The sequence below is a fragment of the Aphelocoma coerulescens genome, chromosome 24 (genome assembly GCF_041296385.1).
Source record: "Aphelocoma coerulescens isolate FSJ_1873_10779 chromosome 24, UR_Acoe_1.0, whole genome shotgun sequence".
NCBI lineage: Eukaryota > Metazoa > Chordata > Aves > Passeriformes > Corvidae > Aphelocoma > Aphelocoma coerulescens.
This window is the reverse complement of record NC_091037.1, coordinates 2,715,541-2,732,977: the sequence shown is the minus strand read 5'-3', so window position 1 is coordinate 2,732,977 and position 17,437 is coordinate 2,715,541. Positions and strand designations below refer to the sequence as shown.

At 51.1% G+C, this 17,437-nt stretch overlaps 1 protein-coding gene across 2 annotated transcripts in view; it reads right to left on the bottom strand.

Annotated features, from left to right (window-relative positions):
- GRIK4 (glutamate ionotropic receptor kainate type subunit 4) overlaps positions 1-17,437 on the bottom strand; it is a 175,421-nt gene that overhangs the window by 108,706 nt on the left and 49,278 nt on the right. For both annotated transcript variants that reach the window (XR_011146575.1, XM_068994692.1), the window contains exon 2: positions 8,346-8,477. Coding sequence is in view for 1 of the 2 variants with exons in the window: in XM_068994692.1 (XP_068850793.1) it covers positions 8,346-8,477 (132 nt within the window). In the remaining variant the exon portion in view is untranslated. The remainder of the gene's footprint in view (positions 1-8,345; positions 8,478-17,437) is intronic.

Sequence of the window (17,437 nt, the reverse complement as noted above, 5' to 3'; positions counted from 1 at the left end):
ACTGGAGTGGCTTTTTGTCCTCCTTCTCCCATCTGCCGTCCTCTCCCTGCCCTTCCCAGAAAGGTTCCAACAGCTCCCAGGTAACAAATTCGGCTTTATCTCCACTCACCTTGAGGAAATTGGGCATCTACCTAAAATCTGCCTAAAGACTCTCCTCCCCCTCACTGCCCGGAAAGGACCTTCCAATCACATCATGGGCCCTGCAGACCTGCAGTTCCCTAAAAACAAGGAACATGTTCTTCAGCCAGGCATCCAGAGGTGCCCCGTCCTCAGGAGTCACTCCCAGAGCTGCTCCTGCCTCTGCGCAGGACTTGCCTCCCCTACGTGCTTATCCAAATTATTAAACTCCCGTCTACATCCCAAAATTCTCCTGCTCACTTCAGATGGTTCCTTACACACAAGTTAATTGGTCTGTGGGGAGGAACAGATTTGGAGCTCCAAGTATCACCAAGGCTGGCATGAGTTTCCCAGGTGCTCTGGATGCCAAGGCAGCAGCCTGGCAGGGTGGTGGCTCTCGCCCCACCACGGCTCTGAGGAGGAGATTTAATCCAGCCCTGCAGTGAAGTGAAATCCATCCTCCCTCGCTGCCCACACGGATAGCCAGGGGCGAGGGGCTGGGCAGCAGGAATCCGTAATGCAGCCTCGTGCACAATCCCATCTCACGCCACACTGGAACTCTGCAGAAATTCCAGCTCTGCTGAATTTGGCTCCGAGTTGGAATTCATTTTGGCAGCTGTTTAGGCAGGCAACCAAGGATCTTTCATTCATGTAATTGACTTTTTTATTCATATATATATATGAAAAAATAATGAAAGAAATTGCAGAGTAGCTCTTGCTATCCGTAGCTTTCTCTGTGTGAAGCAAGAAGATCTGTATTAAAAGTGGCTCAGCAGCTAAATACACAAAGTGCTGCCCAGGGGCAGGAGCAGTATTTAGATATAAAACAAGTTACATGACTCTCAGATCCTGATCCTTGGCTCCGGGAGAATGTTTAATATTCAGGAACAAATGTAAAAAACCAGACCTTTGATACAAAATTCTGCACATGCACCTATCCGTGCCTGTCCTCTGTCACCCTGCCACAGCTCAGGACTGTGCCCACAAGAGATAAATGTGACCTTTCCACTGACCAACCCCTCTCTGCCTGGCTCCTCTCCTTAAATTCCCCTTTCCTGCTGGATTAGCACTGCTTCCAACCCAGTCACCTTCCAAACCCACAAAGCCACACAGGCCAGGGCAGCAGCTGCTGCTGTGCCCAGGGGCACCACAGCTTCCCCCCGTGCTGGTGGCTAAATGGCTTTCAATAAACAAGAGAGTGAAGAAATAGAACGTTGATTTGCTGCTTAAGTAACGTGGCTCTTTTCCATAACTACCAGCCGCTTTCCCCATGCAGCTGCTCTGCACAGAGAGATCTATATCTATATAATATGTATGTGGATGTATAATGAATCAAAACAAAGCTTAAAGGCCTCCTGGGGTGGATAATATAACCTGCCTCTCGGACATTAATGAATAGGAACAGATCAGGAAAAATAACTCTTGCCACAGAGGTGCAAGAGATGGAAGGAGATGATCTGTCTGGCTGACTCCCCGTCCCTCCTCACTCCATGCCCTGTGGCACCGATCTGAAATATAAATCTGCTTATTATTTATTATTCACATTATTACAGAGCTGGATTCCTCCACTGGAGACGGGGAGCTCATTATGTTTTATGTGGCAAAGCTGCAGCCTGGAGAGAGGCAGAGCCCTCCCACGCCAGGCAAGGGGCACTGCTCTGCTGGGCAGGATCTGCCTGATGCCACGGACACCTTCCCCTTACAGGGCACCTCACCCTCCTCTGCACCAAACCCCTCTTTTCTCCATGGAGTTTCCCTGCTCTGCACCAAGCCCCTCTTTTTTCCACGCAGTTTCCCTGCTCTGCACCAAACCCCTCTTTTTTCCACGCAGTTTCCCTGCAGGATGAGGCTCAGTTGATTTTTAAGCCAAACGCATCCAACCCTGATCACACAGAATTCGTGTGCAAACCTCCGTGGTGGAGGAAGCCATCAATCCTCCCTCTCCCTCTGGGTAGCCAGTCCTGTCAATCTGCCAAACAGGCCCCTCTCACTGCTGGAAACCAAAGCCAAACGAAGCAGGGGTGCAGGGTTTCTGCACCCCTCGGCATTTCTGCATCCCTCGGGATTTCCACACCCCTCGAGAACCCGCTCGCCGCTCGTCCCGGTTCCCGCTCGGAAGCGCTCGCGCTCCTCCCGCAGTTTTCACTCACACTTCCATGGTGCTAATGAGCTTCTGCCTCTGCAGGCTCAGAGGGTGCCGAGCACAGCCCCAGGAAAAGCTGCATTCCACAGGTTTAGTGGGAATAGCGTGCAAACCCCCTGCCTGCCCGTGGAGACCATCCGGCGCCCACCGCCGACCTCGGCTGAGCCTCGACACCCTGCCCTGGCGTCCTGCACCAAAAGCTTTCAAGGAAACTCCTCTCACCAGCTCATTCCAGAGAAGAACAGGGTAGATAAATGACTGCACCAGTCACCAGCCCCTCTCTGAACAGCTCCAGTTGCCTCTTCCTGAAATAAACTCATCTCATTTTATCCTTGAGTAGCCTCTGTGGATGAGTCGCCTGAACGAGATCAGGACAGGAAGGGTAAAGGAGATGGGGCAGTGGCAGCCACTCTTCCCAGTGCTGGAACACAGGAATACCTGGCAAGAACTGCAGAGAATCCAAGGATAAAATTTGCCCAGAGAAGCTGTGGCTGCCCCTGGATCCCTGGAAGCGTCTACGGCCAGGCTGGACAGGGCTTGGGGCAACCAGATCCAGAGGAAGATGTCCCTGCCCATGGCAGGGGGCTGGAACAGGGTGGTCTGTGAGGTCCTTCCAACCCAAATCATTTGTGATTCACTGTAAGTTTAACGAGGCTTTGCTGAAGGGCCTGGCATCTGTACAGGTGATTTTTATTAAAAAAATATTTATGCACATAACTCCGTAAGAGTTTAAGCCCATAAATAAGACATCACTCTCCTAGAAGAATAATCAGAACCAAATTAAAAGGGCAGATAGCAAATGAATACTGTATTTTTCTCTACCTCTCACCATTCTCCAGCAGCAAATGATAAATAACTACAAACCTGCTTCACTTTAATAAACTTAACTGGCTGTTTTTAATATTGGGAGAACTATTAATATTGTATCCCAATAACTACACCCTCCTCCCACCCCACTCCCCAAGCCAGGCTGGGATTAAACGCTCATCCTAATGACAGGTGGAAAGGTTTTCCAGCAACAGCACCACCATGTGAGCCCTGCAGGTTGTTCCTGTGCTCTGAGCTGATCACAGCAGCCTGGCCGGGTTCAAAGCCAGGGTAAGGCCATTCCTCTGCTGGGGAACAGCAAATCCACGGCCCCTTTATTCCAGATCCATCAGTATCATCCACAAAGGGCTTGGCTAAGGCAGAGCTACACCAGGAAAGGAGTTTGTGCTTTGTGTCTGTTAAATGTTCCCAGCAGGAGGGAGAAGAGGAGTTTCAAGCTGTGTGAGCCAGCTGCAAGCAGGAGAGGGGGAGCTGGAGATGGCACAGAACCTGCCACAAAGCCACAAAGGCACTCTCTGCCTGCCTGCAGTGAAAGGCACAGCTGGGTTCCCCCCATCATCTCAGCCTCACTCCTGGGAGGAAGAATCTGGTACCTGCTGACATCAGCGTCCTCCTTCCCCAGCACCCAGGGGCTGGCTGCACCTTCATCATCAGAGCCACCAGCACCCTTTAAAATGCTAATGCTGCCTCGTGGGATCTTCCCTGCAGCGCCTGCAGGAGAATTCTGTGTGTCCTGAAGGAGCTGAACCAAACCATCCCCAATTCCTCTGCTGTTACCGTTCATTTTTAATGAGTTTTTAATGCTCGCTTTTTCCCTCGCCTCAGTCCTCCAGCTCAGACACACCTATGGACAAACTGCATCCACCAGGGCAGCTCTGGGGCCTTTACTCACTGCAAAAGTGCTTGAGTACATCATAAACACCTCAGGAGGGTGATTACACGGGGAGTCAGGGCCGTGCAAACGATGCTCTGCTACCCACGGCCGTGACAGAGGGATGGGCTGGGAATAAAGGGGCTCCACACAACCACAGCGATGCAGGAAAAGCTCCAGTCTGCCTCTTGCCACCTCCTTCAGCACACACAGATCAATGCCAGGGGTTTCCCACAGCTCCACGTGCTCTGGGGGATCCCCAAGAACATCTTCAGGACATGAAAAGCGGAGAGAATTGGGATTGTTCAGCCTGGAGAGGAGAGGCTTTGGGGTGACCTCACTGCAGCCTGCCAGGAGCTGCAGGAAAGATGGAGAGAGAATTTCTACAAGGGCTTTGAGTGACAGGACAAGGGGAAACTGCTTCAAACTGACAGAGAGCGGGGTTAGACGGGATACTGGGAAGGAATTGTTCCCTGTGAGGGTGGGCAGGCCCTGGCACAGGGTGCCCAGAGCAGCTGGGGCTGCCCCTGGATCCCTGGAAGTGTCCAAGGCCAGGCTGGAGCAACCTGGGATAGTGAAGGTGTCCCTGCCCATGGCAGGGGGTTCGAACTTCATCTTTAAACCAACCTAAACCATTCCATCATTCTCTGATTATAGTTCAGAGCAGACACAGGAGATTCACAACTCCTCAGGCACTCCAGAATTCTGGAATCGTGCCTAGAAACAAGGACAGACACCCCAGAGTGACACTTCTGGTGACACCCCAGCATCAGGGTGGGATTCATGAGGACTTTGACCACAAATTGCTTCTCTGGTGGACGAAACCACAAAGTGCTGGGACAGCAAGGACAGCTGAGCCAGAGGTGGATACGCAGTCTCTGGGTGGGCAGGGGGCAGAAAACCACCAAGTTTCATCTCAAAAAACACCCTTAATGCCACAGTCCCTGACTATGGGGTAGAAAAACACCAAGTTTCACCTCAAGGAAACACCCTTAATGCCACAGTCTCTGGGTGTTTGGCAGAAAAACACCAAGTTTCACCCCAAAAAACACCCTTAAATGCTGGAGCTGTTGTGTAAAGTTTGCAGAGCTGGGAGACAGAGGCAGGGAAGGGATTTTCACGGGCAGAGGGAATCACAGACGAGCACCTGAGCGGCTACAGGAGGCTTTGCAAGGAGCTTGTCAGCAGATCCTCTGTCAGGGCTCCTGGCCCTGCTGCTGGTGAGGGCAACGCCGTGGCTAAACTCCAATTTTGGCCGGGGTATGAATTTTAAATGAGCTTTTTAGCACGCCCAATGAATCAAGGCAGAGAATGCCAATTTAGGGCCCCCACGCTCTGCTCTGCGAGCCTGAGTAAATAACCCAGCAAATAACTCAGGCAAATTTCCTGACACTTCCTCGAGCATGAGTGAACAGGAGAAAAACAAACCCAGAACTGCTCCCACACACACTGTGTGCTGCAGGAAAGCAGGGCCAGGGGAGATGTCGCCCTGGAGAGCAGGAGGGAGCTGATGATTTTCGCTTTTTGGGGTGGCTGGATGCAACACAACCTGTGCAAGGGCAAGCGCTGCACCCCAGGATATTTTGGGAGGCTTTGCATTGGTTCTTCCAAGCTCTACAGGCTGCCTGGAGGCAATTCCTTCCCTCCCAGAGCTCTTAAAGCTGCTGAGAACGCTCCCAACCCTGCCTGCTCCTTCCCTCCCTGATCAGATCCAGCTTTTGAGGTGCACAGATACAATAATTCACCCAGACAGAGCAGGGAACTGACTGACAAAAGACATTCTTAGTTAAAACATCACCATTTTGGATAAAGCTTTTAGATCTGGATTTCCCCACCGAGGCCTCCAGGAGAACAAGGACAAGGAGGTTTTCTCCAGGGCTGGATCAGAAGGGAACAAACAGTTTAAGGCTGAAGAAACAGGTTTGCACTGATGGTTTCCCCCCCACTGTGTATCAAGGAGAGAAATAGAGCGTTCAGGAGGCTCCAGGCTGCTCCTCTGCAGCCACAGGCAAGGGGAAGGTCACCCTGGAGCCCACATTCTGCTCGATTTCTTGCACAGATGACGCCTCCCAAGCTCACTGCAATGCAACACTCGCTGTGGGTCCTGTCCAGGCCAGCAGAAATTCACTGTGTGCTCAGAGATGAGGCAATCTGCTGCCTCTCAGCTCCACTGAGGGCTGCCAGGGCCAAGATCCACCCGAAACCCCAAAAAAGCAGCAGCGGGGAAGCTCAGGGCTCGGTTCACAAGCCAAGTGCCCCTGACTCAGCAGCACCGTGGTTCCTTCTGCCTGAAGCCAAGAGCTGCAGGCAATCATCTCTTTTTGCTGCTGAAGAACCCACCCTGGCAGCGCCCAGCTCACCTCCTGTTACTGATCACATCCCGGGGCATTCCAGCAGCCCCCTATCAGGTGGTTTTCAGGATTGTTTTAAACGTTAGCTTGCATTTCCTTGGAATATTTAAATATTCTTGCTGGTCTCTTTTTCCTTCCCCATGCAGAGCCTTGATTGATGTTGCTAGATACCATATCTCCCTGCCTTGCCAAAAGCATGCATTTGGGAATGATTTCAGGGCTGCTGGTAATATTTTTTCCCCTCTTTTTATTCTGCACTTTATTTTTATTAACTTTTTTGTTGGAGACGCTGTAAAAATGAAACTGTGGCTCGGAGAAACAACACTCATCAAACCTCCCAGCCAAGCCAAGCTGGAAGGCAGCTGCCATTCCCACCTGGAAGCTGCAGCCCAGATTTGAGTTTCCAGTCCTTAAAAACTTAAAATCACAGTCCCAGGTCTCAAACATCTTCACCTTTCACTCTGGGGAGGTGGGAAACAAACAGACCCCAGGTTTGCAGCTCTGTGCTGTCGGGGGAGCTCCCCTTTCTTCCCACACTCCCAAAACCCCACAGTGCTCCCCAAAAAGACTGGACACAGTGCAAAGTGAAGGATTTTCACCTTCAGCACCCTGATGATTCACCCTCCATCCCCATCCCTGCCTGCTGGCTCAAGCAGAGGAGGTGCCCATCAACGAGAAAAGCAGGCAGCAGAGCTGGGAGCGCGCAGGGAGCGCTCCACATGAATCAGGGATGCCGGGGATATAAAACACCAGCCACCCTTCCCAGGCTCCTGCCAGCTCACACCCTCCCCTCCCATATTTCCTGAGCTGCTTCATGCTCCACTAGTGGAGGGGAGAGGTAATTTTCCTTCAAGTGTGTCACCTGTGCAAGTTGCAAATGGGGACAGGAATAGATTAGCTGCTTATCTGCAACAAATAGTTAATAAAGGCAGCTGGTGGCTGCAGGAGGAACAGCCAGGGGAAGCAGTTTCCTTTCTAAACAACAGAGCAAAGTGTCAATACTGGGAGGTGAGTTTCATTACGAGGTTTCTGGATGCATTTCTGTTCCCTAATCTGCACAGGCAGCCAGGAAAAATGACGGTGCCTCTTCCTGAACGCTTTTTAACACAGCCCAAAGGAGCCTGAGTTCATGGGGCCTCCCTGCAAATGGGTATTTTGGGGTTATCACAGTTCTTGTGGCACCCCCGAACTGGGGGCAGTTTGGGCTCAGGCACCCCTGGCTCATCGATGTATTTGTGACAGAAATATTGCATTTTATGTGGAGTTTAGGAGAGGGGGTAGGACATGGCACGGACAAGTTTGGTTCCTCAGTGGCTCTTTGAGGGGTGGCTTTGAATTTACACAGGAAGAGCAACACCAACACCGTGAAAACCAACACAAACATGTCAATTCACCAAAAACGACATTTCCTTTACAAGAGGAAAGAGAGAACATTCCCAAAATGCAAAGAGGAGCTTCAACAACTGTGTCAACTCTCCATAAACTAATGTCATTTACAAACTGAAGACAGAACACTCCCAAAATACAGCAGGAGGAGCTCACTGTGGCAGCTCACCATAAACTGCACTTCATGTACAAGAAGTAGAGAACACTCCCAAAATGCAGGGAAGAGCTTCAGCCAGCGTGTCCACTCACCATAAACATAATTTCATTTACAAGCTAAAGACAGAACATTTCCAAAACACAGAGAGCAGCTCAGCAACCTTGTCAACTCACCATAAACTGCCCTTCATTTACAAGGGGAAGGAGAGAACCTTTCCAAAATGAAGGGAGGAGCTCAGTGTGTAAAACTCACCATAAATCACATTTCATTTACAAACTAAAGACAGAACTCTCCCAAAATGCAGGAGTGGCAGCTCACCATAAATCACATCTCATGCACAAGAGGAAGGAGAGAACCTTTCACTCAGGGTGTCAGCCCCACCTCAACGGGGACACCCCACCGAGGCAGGGAGGATTTCCCCCCTCCAGGAATTCCTCCAGAGTGGCCAAACAGCGCTGGACAGACCCAGATGAGAGCGAGGTGTGCACTCACCAATCCTCAGGGAATGGGGGCTGGCCCAGATCCGCATCAGCCACAGCAGAAGGAGCACCAGAGGCGCCAAGACACGGAGCATCTTCCATAAATCCTCATGGAGCCCTGCGGTGGTCTGGGCATGACATAACTCTGCAGGGAGACACAAAACACGGCCGTGAGCCCCTCTGCTCTCCCAGCTCTCCCCCAGCAGCACCACACAGCTCCCAGCTCGCCCAGCACTGGGGACAAAGGCTCCATTTACCCGAGGAGGAGGAAGCTATTTACAGACTATGAATTATTCAGAGATTGGAATCAAACTGGGCAGAGAGATTCTAGCAAAAACAAAGAAAAAAAAAAAAAGGAAGGAAAAGAAACACGAGGAAAAGTCCAAATATTTCATCTTGGCATTTTTAGCGTTTCAACAAAAACAAGTGGAAATCAATATTGAGTCACATCTCTGACTTCTATTCTCACCCAAACCCCCCCCCTCCCTTTTTTTTTCCACTCAGAGCAGCCTGCAACTCATTCTGTTATACTGACTTCTGATTTTAGGATGGGACAAAACATTTTCGTAGCAAAATGTGATTTGGGGGAGGGCTTTAGGAGGCAGAGAGTCACTTGGGCCTCACCAAACTAGAAACCAATTCCTCACCACAATTCCAGTCACCTCCTTCCCTCCCTTTCAGGAACAGGAGGATTCAGCACAAGACCAAAAGCATCTCTTTTTCTCCTCAAACAAGGTCTCACCACCCCACCACACAGAGGTCCAAGCTCCAAAGTCAAAACACCACCAAAGTGAAGGGCAGGAGGTGGAAAATCCACAAACTCATCATCAGCACGAATATTGGCACCGGCTGTCCCACAGCAGGCTCCTGCAGCACAGCTAATCAAATTTGTAACAAATACCATTTTAAACAGCTTCATAAAGGGCAGATTTTACTTCATAGGGAAGAAAAAAAAAATGGTTGTCTCTGGAGTTGATAAAATTATCTCCACAGGCAGCAATGTCCTTAAATGCTGACTTTGAGTGTTTCATCTGTTACCTTATCTCTCCCTTCCCCAGCTTGCTGGCAAACATCCTCACACTCTTCCATTTGTCTCCTTCCTGGGCCAAATATCCAAGTCCTGACACAGGCAAAGTCTTTAATCTGCCTTTGAAGTTACCAGGAGTTTTGTCCGAGCAAGACACAGCCTTTTACTTGCCATTTTCCAATTAATCTATTTTTAGATTACATTTAGACTTCCTCCAGCTTATCTCAGCACTCTCCACAGGGACCATCCCCTTTCACGGAGGGGAAAGGCAGAGGCAGGGCCACAGAAAGAAAAATCCAGGGAGCCCTGGGACATCTCCACTCGCTGGGGTTCGATCCCTTCCTGGATCACGCCTCCCTTGGGAAGCTCCCACCAGCAGCTCTGCCTCCTGCATCCCAACCCTCTCCATTCCAGCAAATGGAGGGATCTCATGCTCAGCTGTCAGTCACACGCGGGAAGAGCGTCCTGATTTCAGCCCGCTCCACCCATTTTTAAAAGCCAGAAACTCCCCAAAACCACCTGGAACTCGTGAGCCACCTCTGTGAAGGGCAAATAGCAATTTCCTCAATTTCCAAACCTCCCCCCCCCCCCTTCAGTGGGAGTTCCAGAGTAATTCCTGGGGAAGAGAAGCCCTAAAAGGTTAAGCACATGGGGAACTGGTTACTTAGAAGCGCTGGCAGCAGCAGAGACAGATTGTGGAGCAACGTATCATTTGAGCACTTTGAAGCAGTTATTTCCAAACTTTCCAAGATATTGACAAAACAGCAGGATCACGTCAGATGCGCTCACAGCCCGGAACGTGGAGCTGGAGCTCGTGGAACACACACAGACACACACAGACACATCCCTTCCCTGTGGAAACAGGGATGGAGACTGCAGGACAGCGAGGGCAGCTTGAGGTTTGCCACCCATAGAGCTCCCTCGTGCTCAGTTCTGGCCCTAAAGCTGCTCCCCAGCACTCACAGTCCTGTTTTCTTCCTTTTTTAGGTCTTTTTTATGTCCTACTTCTTGCAGTGCTACCCCCAGTGTGCTTTCCTTGCCAGCCCCTGGTGATGAACAGCCAGAGCTCAGCTGAAGCAGCTGGTTGGGAATCTCAGAGCAGGACCAGGGCAGGGAGAAGTGGGTAACAAACCCCTCAGTTTCCAGCCAAACAGGAGGGAAATGACTGCCTGAAATTCGAGGAGGGTGCTGGAGTTTACATCCCCATCATTCCCGGCCAAAACTCTATGGAATCACTACAAGGAAGGAACTGAGGGGCTGGAGGGAACAGAGCTGGGAAGGGGCTGGAGCCCCAGGAGCAGCTGAGGGAGCTGGAAAGGGGCTCAGCCTGGAGCAAAGGAGGCTCAGGGGGGACCTTGTGGCTCTGCACAAGTCCCTGACAGGAGGGGGCAGCCGGGGGGGTCGGGCTCTGCTCCCAGGGAACAGGGACAGGAGGAGAGGGAACGGCCTCAGGCTGGGCCAGGGGAGGCTCAGGGTGGACAGCAGCAGGAATTTCCCCATGGAAAGGGTTGTTAAATATTGGAATGGGATGCCCAGGGAGGTTTGGAGTCCCCATCCCTGGAGGTCTCCAAGGAAAGCCTGGAGGTGGCACTGAGTGCTCTGGGCTGGGGACAAGGTGGGGACGGGGCAGAGCTTGGACTTGATGGTCTGGGAGGGCTTTTCCAACCTCAGTGACCCTGCGAACCACGGGGTGAAGAGGAGCAGTTCTCACTTCAGGCTCTGTGAAGACAAAGTGCACAAGGAGCACGCAACTCCTGGGGGAAAGGCCCCTGTGACTCCCTGCTCTGAGGGACAGACCCCAAGGCCACTCCTCCTGTTTGCAGCCTGCTGGAGAGGCTGCCGAGGAGATTCCCAGGGAAGCAGCAGCTGCCTGTGCATCAGCAGCTCGGAGTTAACCAAAGCTGAGCAATAAATCCAGGGCCCCGCTGAGCTCTGTTCCAGGAGCGGCGGGGCTGTAATTACCCAGGACATGGAGCACAGGGGGATGCTGCTCCACCTCACGCCTTTCCCACCCCTCAGGAGGGCTTGGATTCTGGAGCACGGGCCCAGGGAACAGCTGTCAGCAACAGAAATGCACCTTGGGGGTTGCCAAATAGCAGAAAACACAGGATCCTACAAGCCGTGCCCATCTGGCTGCTGGAGGTGATTGCAGCACAAGGATGCCTCCCCACCAGCCCACCTGCACACAGGCTGGCACTCCAGATTTAGGATAAGGAGGCAGGATTTTCCTCCTAGCCCAGCAAACAAGGAGGTGTTTCAGTCCTCACACCCCTCTGCATCTGCCCGGTCCCCCCTTGCTGCCTCCTCCCTAAATTTGGGCACTAAAGGGTGGTGAGCACAGTTCAAAGGCCCTCACTGCACTTGCCATCCCCCCAAGCTGCCTTCCAGCTGCAAGGTGCATCTGCCTGCCCCTCATGTCCCCAGGAGATGCTGTAAACCAGGAGTTCCACCCAGGTGCACCAGTGGATTGTGCCTACAGCTGGGGTATGCACTCCGGTGCAGCCCCAAATTCCACCCAGAGAAGGGAGGAGGACAACTTTCCTTCGTGCAACACAAATATAAAACCTCAGAAGCCAAGAAAACCCTGAAGAGACAAAGCTATTTAGCAGCTTGCTGCACTAATTCTCGTGCCTGTGAAGATGACTTATCCCAGACTCATCCTCAGCTGGCTGAAAATAAATCAAACCAACTTCCTCTGCTGAAGTTTCCACTGAGAACACGTCAGGAGCTGTGCATTCACAGCTCCTGCTTTAGTGGCTCCTGTGCTGACAGCAGGCTTGGAGAGCCTGCTTGATGGACAGCTGTCTGTGGAGCATTCCCAATCTGCTCCCCCAAAAAAGAGTGGGATGGCTGGGAAAGAGTTCCCTGGGTCCTTCAGGGTGGGAGGTGCCTTGCCGAGAAGCTGCTGCTGGATCACGAGCTGACCCCTGCGTGCAGCACAAATATGGAATTCTTTTTCTGCTAAGCCCCCCCCCCCCTTTTTTTTTTCCATCTTCAGCTCTGAAAATTCAAGAGAATAAAATAAATCAGGGCTATACTGGAGAGTTTTGTGTTCTCTCTGGAGATAAAAGTCTCTAAATACCAAGCAGAATTATGGTCGATTTGCCTCCGAGAGGGAGCAAGTTGCTTCTGAAACTGCTGATACATTTTTAATGACTGTGTGAGCTGGTGCTCTTCTTCACTGCTATCACCACAGCGTCCTGATATTTGGAGATTTCTGCAGAAAAATTCTTAGACAGTAGAGCAAAAGCCAAAAGGCAGAATAAAATGCTAAATCTCTAAAAGAAAACCCCAAAAAACCCCCTCTGCTGAAGCTGCCACGGAGATAATGAAGAGATCCCTGAAAAGCAGCCACCTCTCTGCTTGTTCCCTCTCCACGGCCTGACAAGGACACTCAAGGAATCTGCTGTTATCTCGGGGAATTATGGAGTGGTTTGGGCTGGAAGGGACCTCAAAGATCATGTGCCGTGGGCAGGGACACCCTCCATCATCCCAGGCTGCTCCAAGCCCTGTCCAACCTGGCCTGGCACACTTGCAGGGATGGGGCATCAACTTCTCTGAGCAACCTGTGCCAGTGACTTCTGCTCTCACTTCCAAAATCGCCATCACCCTACAGAACCTGTTCCTGCCACATCTGTCCCCACAAAGCCCTGGAGCCAGACAGGGCTCAGCATCTCCAGCTGCCCTGGAAAGCAGTGCCAGGCCCGGGCTTCCCAAAAATCCCAATGTGTTGCTTTTATCCCGATGCAACCCCACGCTGCAGCCCCCCCCCTCCACGCCTTCTCCTGCAAGCTGAGAAACCACAAACACCCTGGAAAAACCTGGCAGCAAATTCCACCTTCTCCAGGCAGATTTTCACCCAAGCAGGAGTTTGGAGGGGGCTTTGGTGTTGATGGATCTCTCCCTGCCTCACCAGAAGCTTGATGAATGGTGAGAAAACGCAGCTCGAGAGGAGCTGGAGTGATGCTCACAGCTGAGACAACAAATTTAACAGCTGCGGAGCAGCAAGGAATTGGGGGGAAAACTGTCGGGAAATATCAACAAACAACTTAACGGGGCCTTTTTCATTCTTCCGACAGGCAAAGAGAGCTCTTGCCTTTTGCACAGCTTCATCTGCAGAGCGGCTCGGGTTTAAATGGAACAGGCAAGGAGGGAAGAACTTGGAAAAACCTGAAAAACATCTCAACAAGTGGCTGCTGCTGAGCTCCAGAAAGCGTCTCAGGGGGAGGGGAGAGCTCCGTTGCCAGCCTGCCCCGGGGCCACAAAGATGTAAGTTCAATTAAACTGAAAAATCACTCTGTTGAAAGCCACCACCAATATGTTTCGCTCGGCAAAAAATGCATAATTAGCACGGGTAAATCATTACCACGAGGTATTGTCGCAGTCAAAAAACCTCCGTGAGGCTGAGGGAAGGATCGACATCTATAAAGAGAACGAATGGCTGGAATTACAGTGGTAAATTTGGGAGGGAAAAATACAAATTAAGATTCGGATGGGGTGCAAACCCTTCCCACTGCAAGGAACTGGTGAATTCCCCATTTCTGAGGGCTGGAAGAATCAGCCCTTGGGGCAAGGCTCCTCACACAGCCTCTGGAAGCAGCCAGTGCTTAAAAAGGATACTTAACAACATGAAGCAGAGCTCGGTTCCAGTCTGGCAATTTCTATGTTCCTATAAAAACCACGTCTCGTTTTTCAGATTTCATCAGCACTAAAGAGCCTGCTTTGCTCGCAGCCTCCCCTCTCTTTGTCCTCACACCAGTGCCAGGGATGGATTTACCCAGGGTGAGAGGCAGAGCTGTGGTACCTCCCTTCCCCAGGTGTCAAGGGGATAAAAGGAGCCCTGGGCTCCTCATCACACCACACCTCTCCAGGAGAGTCAGCCAGGTAACCCCAGAGCAGGTGACAGCCCAGGGAAGGTGATATTAGTGATAAACACCTGCTCAGCTGATACATAAAATGGGTATTTTTTTTTTTCATTCTCCTAGCTGTGTTCTTTCATCCCTCTCTTCTCCATTTTTTTTCCCTCCACCCTTCGTGACTTCCAGAAAAAGCAGCAAGAAAACTTCAAGGAGAAAAGAATTCTGGAGGCAGTGAAGCAGAAGGACGAACGTATTCCTGACATTTCTCGTTGCTGTGGATTATTTTCTTTAACTTCCTCTCTCCCCAGCCTTGAGTCCTCTCATCTCACCCTTCTCAATCCTCCCCAGAATTAGCAAAGCCTGATCAAATTTCCCATCACTGCTCAGAGGTAAAAGCAGCGTGTCCCCATCCTCACTGCTCACAGAGGCTGGGCTATCTCAGAGTGAGACCTCCCCCAGCATTATCAACCCCGGAGCCGTGAGCGCAAGGAGGCTTCAGCCACAGGACATCTTTATGCAGTTATCCTCCTCTCCACAGGTTTATCACTCGACCCCCCCGGCCCTCCTGGGCTCTGTCAATTCTGGAGAGCTCTGCTGGCACCCAGAAGGGAATGGTGAGTGTGGAAACCCCACCTCAGCCACGCTCACCAAAGTCCCACTGCAGCATCGACCCGGCAGCATCAGAACTCATTGGCTGGGGCAGCTCGCTTGATCCTGGCAGTGGGTTCCAGCTGGGTCTCTGCTTGGGAATTTAGTGCAAAGCCCTGGGAGATCCAGCTGCCATGCCTTCTCTGCCCTCCTTTAAAGCTTTCAACAAAAAAAATCCAGTGGCTGCTGAGCAAACACACAGCACGATGGGTGCACACAGCACTGGGAGTAAAACAGCCCAGTATTTGAGTAAAACAGCCGATATCTGAGTAAAACAGCCCAATACTTGAGTAAAACAGCCGATACTTGAGTAAAACAGCCGATATTTGAGTAAAACAGCCCAGTATTTGAGTAAAACAGCCCGATATCTGAGTAAAACAGCCCAATACTTGAGTAAAACAGCCGATACTTGAGTAAAACAGCCCGATATTTGAGTATAACAGCCCGATATCTGAGTAAAACAGCCCGATATCTGAGTAAACCAGCCCAGTATTTGAGTAAAACAGCCCGATACTTGAGTAAAACAGCCCAGTATTTGAGTAAAACAGCCCGATACTTGAGTAAAACAGCCCAGTATTTGAGTAAAACAGCCCGATACTTGAGTAAACCAGCCCGATACTTGAGTAAAACAGCCGATATTTGAGTAAAACAGCCCGATATCTGAGTAAACCAGCCCAGTATTTGAGTAAAACAGCCCGATATCTGAGTAAAACAGCCGATATTTGAGTAAACCAGCCGATATCTGAGTAAACCAGCCCGATATCTGAGTAAACCAGCCCGATATCTGCAGTTGTGGGGCTGCTTGGTGTAACCTGCCCACCCTCCCTGGCCTCGCTGCTGTGCTGGATGAGCTCCCCCAGCCTCTGCTGCCACAGGGAGGATGCTGCTCCAGCTGCCCCATCCCTCTGCCAGGAATTGCTGCTCCTGGCAGCAGCACAGCTCCAGTTTTGCCTCGCAGCCCCCTCACAGTGAAGCTGAGCAGTGATTTGCACCTTGCACAGAGGATGGGGACACACCCAGGAACAAACATCCCAGCACATCCCTCCCCACATCATCTGTCAGAACCTCCCTGGCTGTGACCATCCACTGATTAAAAAACCACAGGGAAAAGAGAAAACCAAGGCCACGTGGGATTCCCTCCCTCCCTGGTGCCCACGATTTATTTTTATTAACAAACAATAGCAGTTAAAAGCACCGTGGTCTCCCACAGCGAGGACTGTGTGAGACACTCTTAATTGGCTCGGAGCTGTTGTCTGAGAGGAAAAATCACCACCAGGCTGGGGGAAGAGGGGAGAATGCAGGTGGGAGGAGAAGGGAAGGATTTCTCCCAGCTGGGAAGGACAACGAGTTGTCATTAAACAGGGGCCAGAGCCGGCCACAGCAGCGCTGCTCCTCTGATCCCACAGCCAGCACCTCAGTCCTTGACCATTCTGAGCACAAAATACAAGGCTGAGGGTTGTTTACCTTGGATAAGGATTCTGGGCAGGTCAAAAATCATCTCTAAAGAAGGAAGGAAAGCTTTGTTTGCTTCCCCAGCCCTGGCAAGCACGAACCCCTCTGTGTACAGCTGATTTTCCCACCTAAAGGGGCTCTCCTGACACGTTTTGTGCCACATTTATTCAGCAGAAGACACCTGCCCGCTCTGCAGGCCTTCACTTCCATTAAAGCACCTCTGGTGAGGGACAGAGCGGAGTTTGCACTGCATACAGCAGAGCAGGAGGGGATTTATGGAAGGGGAAATGCAAACTGATCTCTCCAGCTGAGGTGGCCTGGGGACACTCTGAGGTGAGCAGAATCTGAGCTGCTCAACAAGTCTGCTTGCAAAGAAACTCTGAATAAATGAGCACAGCCAGAGCCTTGGATTCATCAAAAGCTTAACCAGGAAAAAGGCTTTAAAACAGCAAAGGTCTCACACTGAGAAACGGATAAAAACTGAGTTTTGGAGTGTGAGTTTTGTTCCAATAGGGAACAAACCACTGTGGCTGTTCCAAATGGATATTCCAGGGTTGCCCCAGCCCTGGAAGTGTCCAAGGCCAGGTTGGATGGGGCTTGAAGTAACCTGGGATAGTGGAAGGTGTCCCACAGTTTTAGCAATTTTAGCAAAGCATCTTTCCCTGGGCAGTGCAAGACCCAAGCACCTGGCTGGCATTAAACCTTTAATTCTTCCAACCTTCCTGCCTGTCTCTTCCACAGCCATGCTGGGAGTGCACACAGTGGATCAAAAACCCACTCAGTACCCCAAGGACTGCACTTACAACGTACCAAGCGCTGCATTCAGAAGGAACTGCTTCAAAACATCCCTCTCTTCTGAGCTTTGCTGCACTCAGTGCATCACCTTTGATCACAGCAAACAGAGCTGCTCACAAACCCATTTTCCCCTCCTCAAAAGCCACGACTCTTCCAGTTGGGCCACGCTTTTGTTTTGCTAAGTGGAGACACTTTTGGGAACCTGCTCTCAGCCATCTGGCTCGAAATGATCCAACCTTCATCACACAAAACACCAACTTTCTCCTTTTGAAGGAGACCTTCAGGTTTGAGGTGGTTCCCCCTACCCCTCCAACGGCTGCTCTC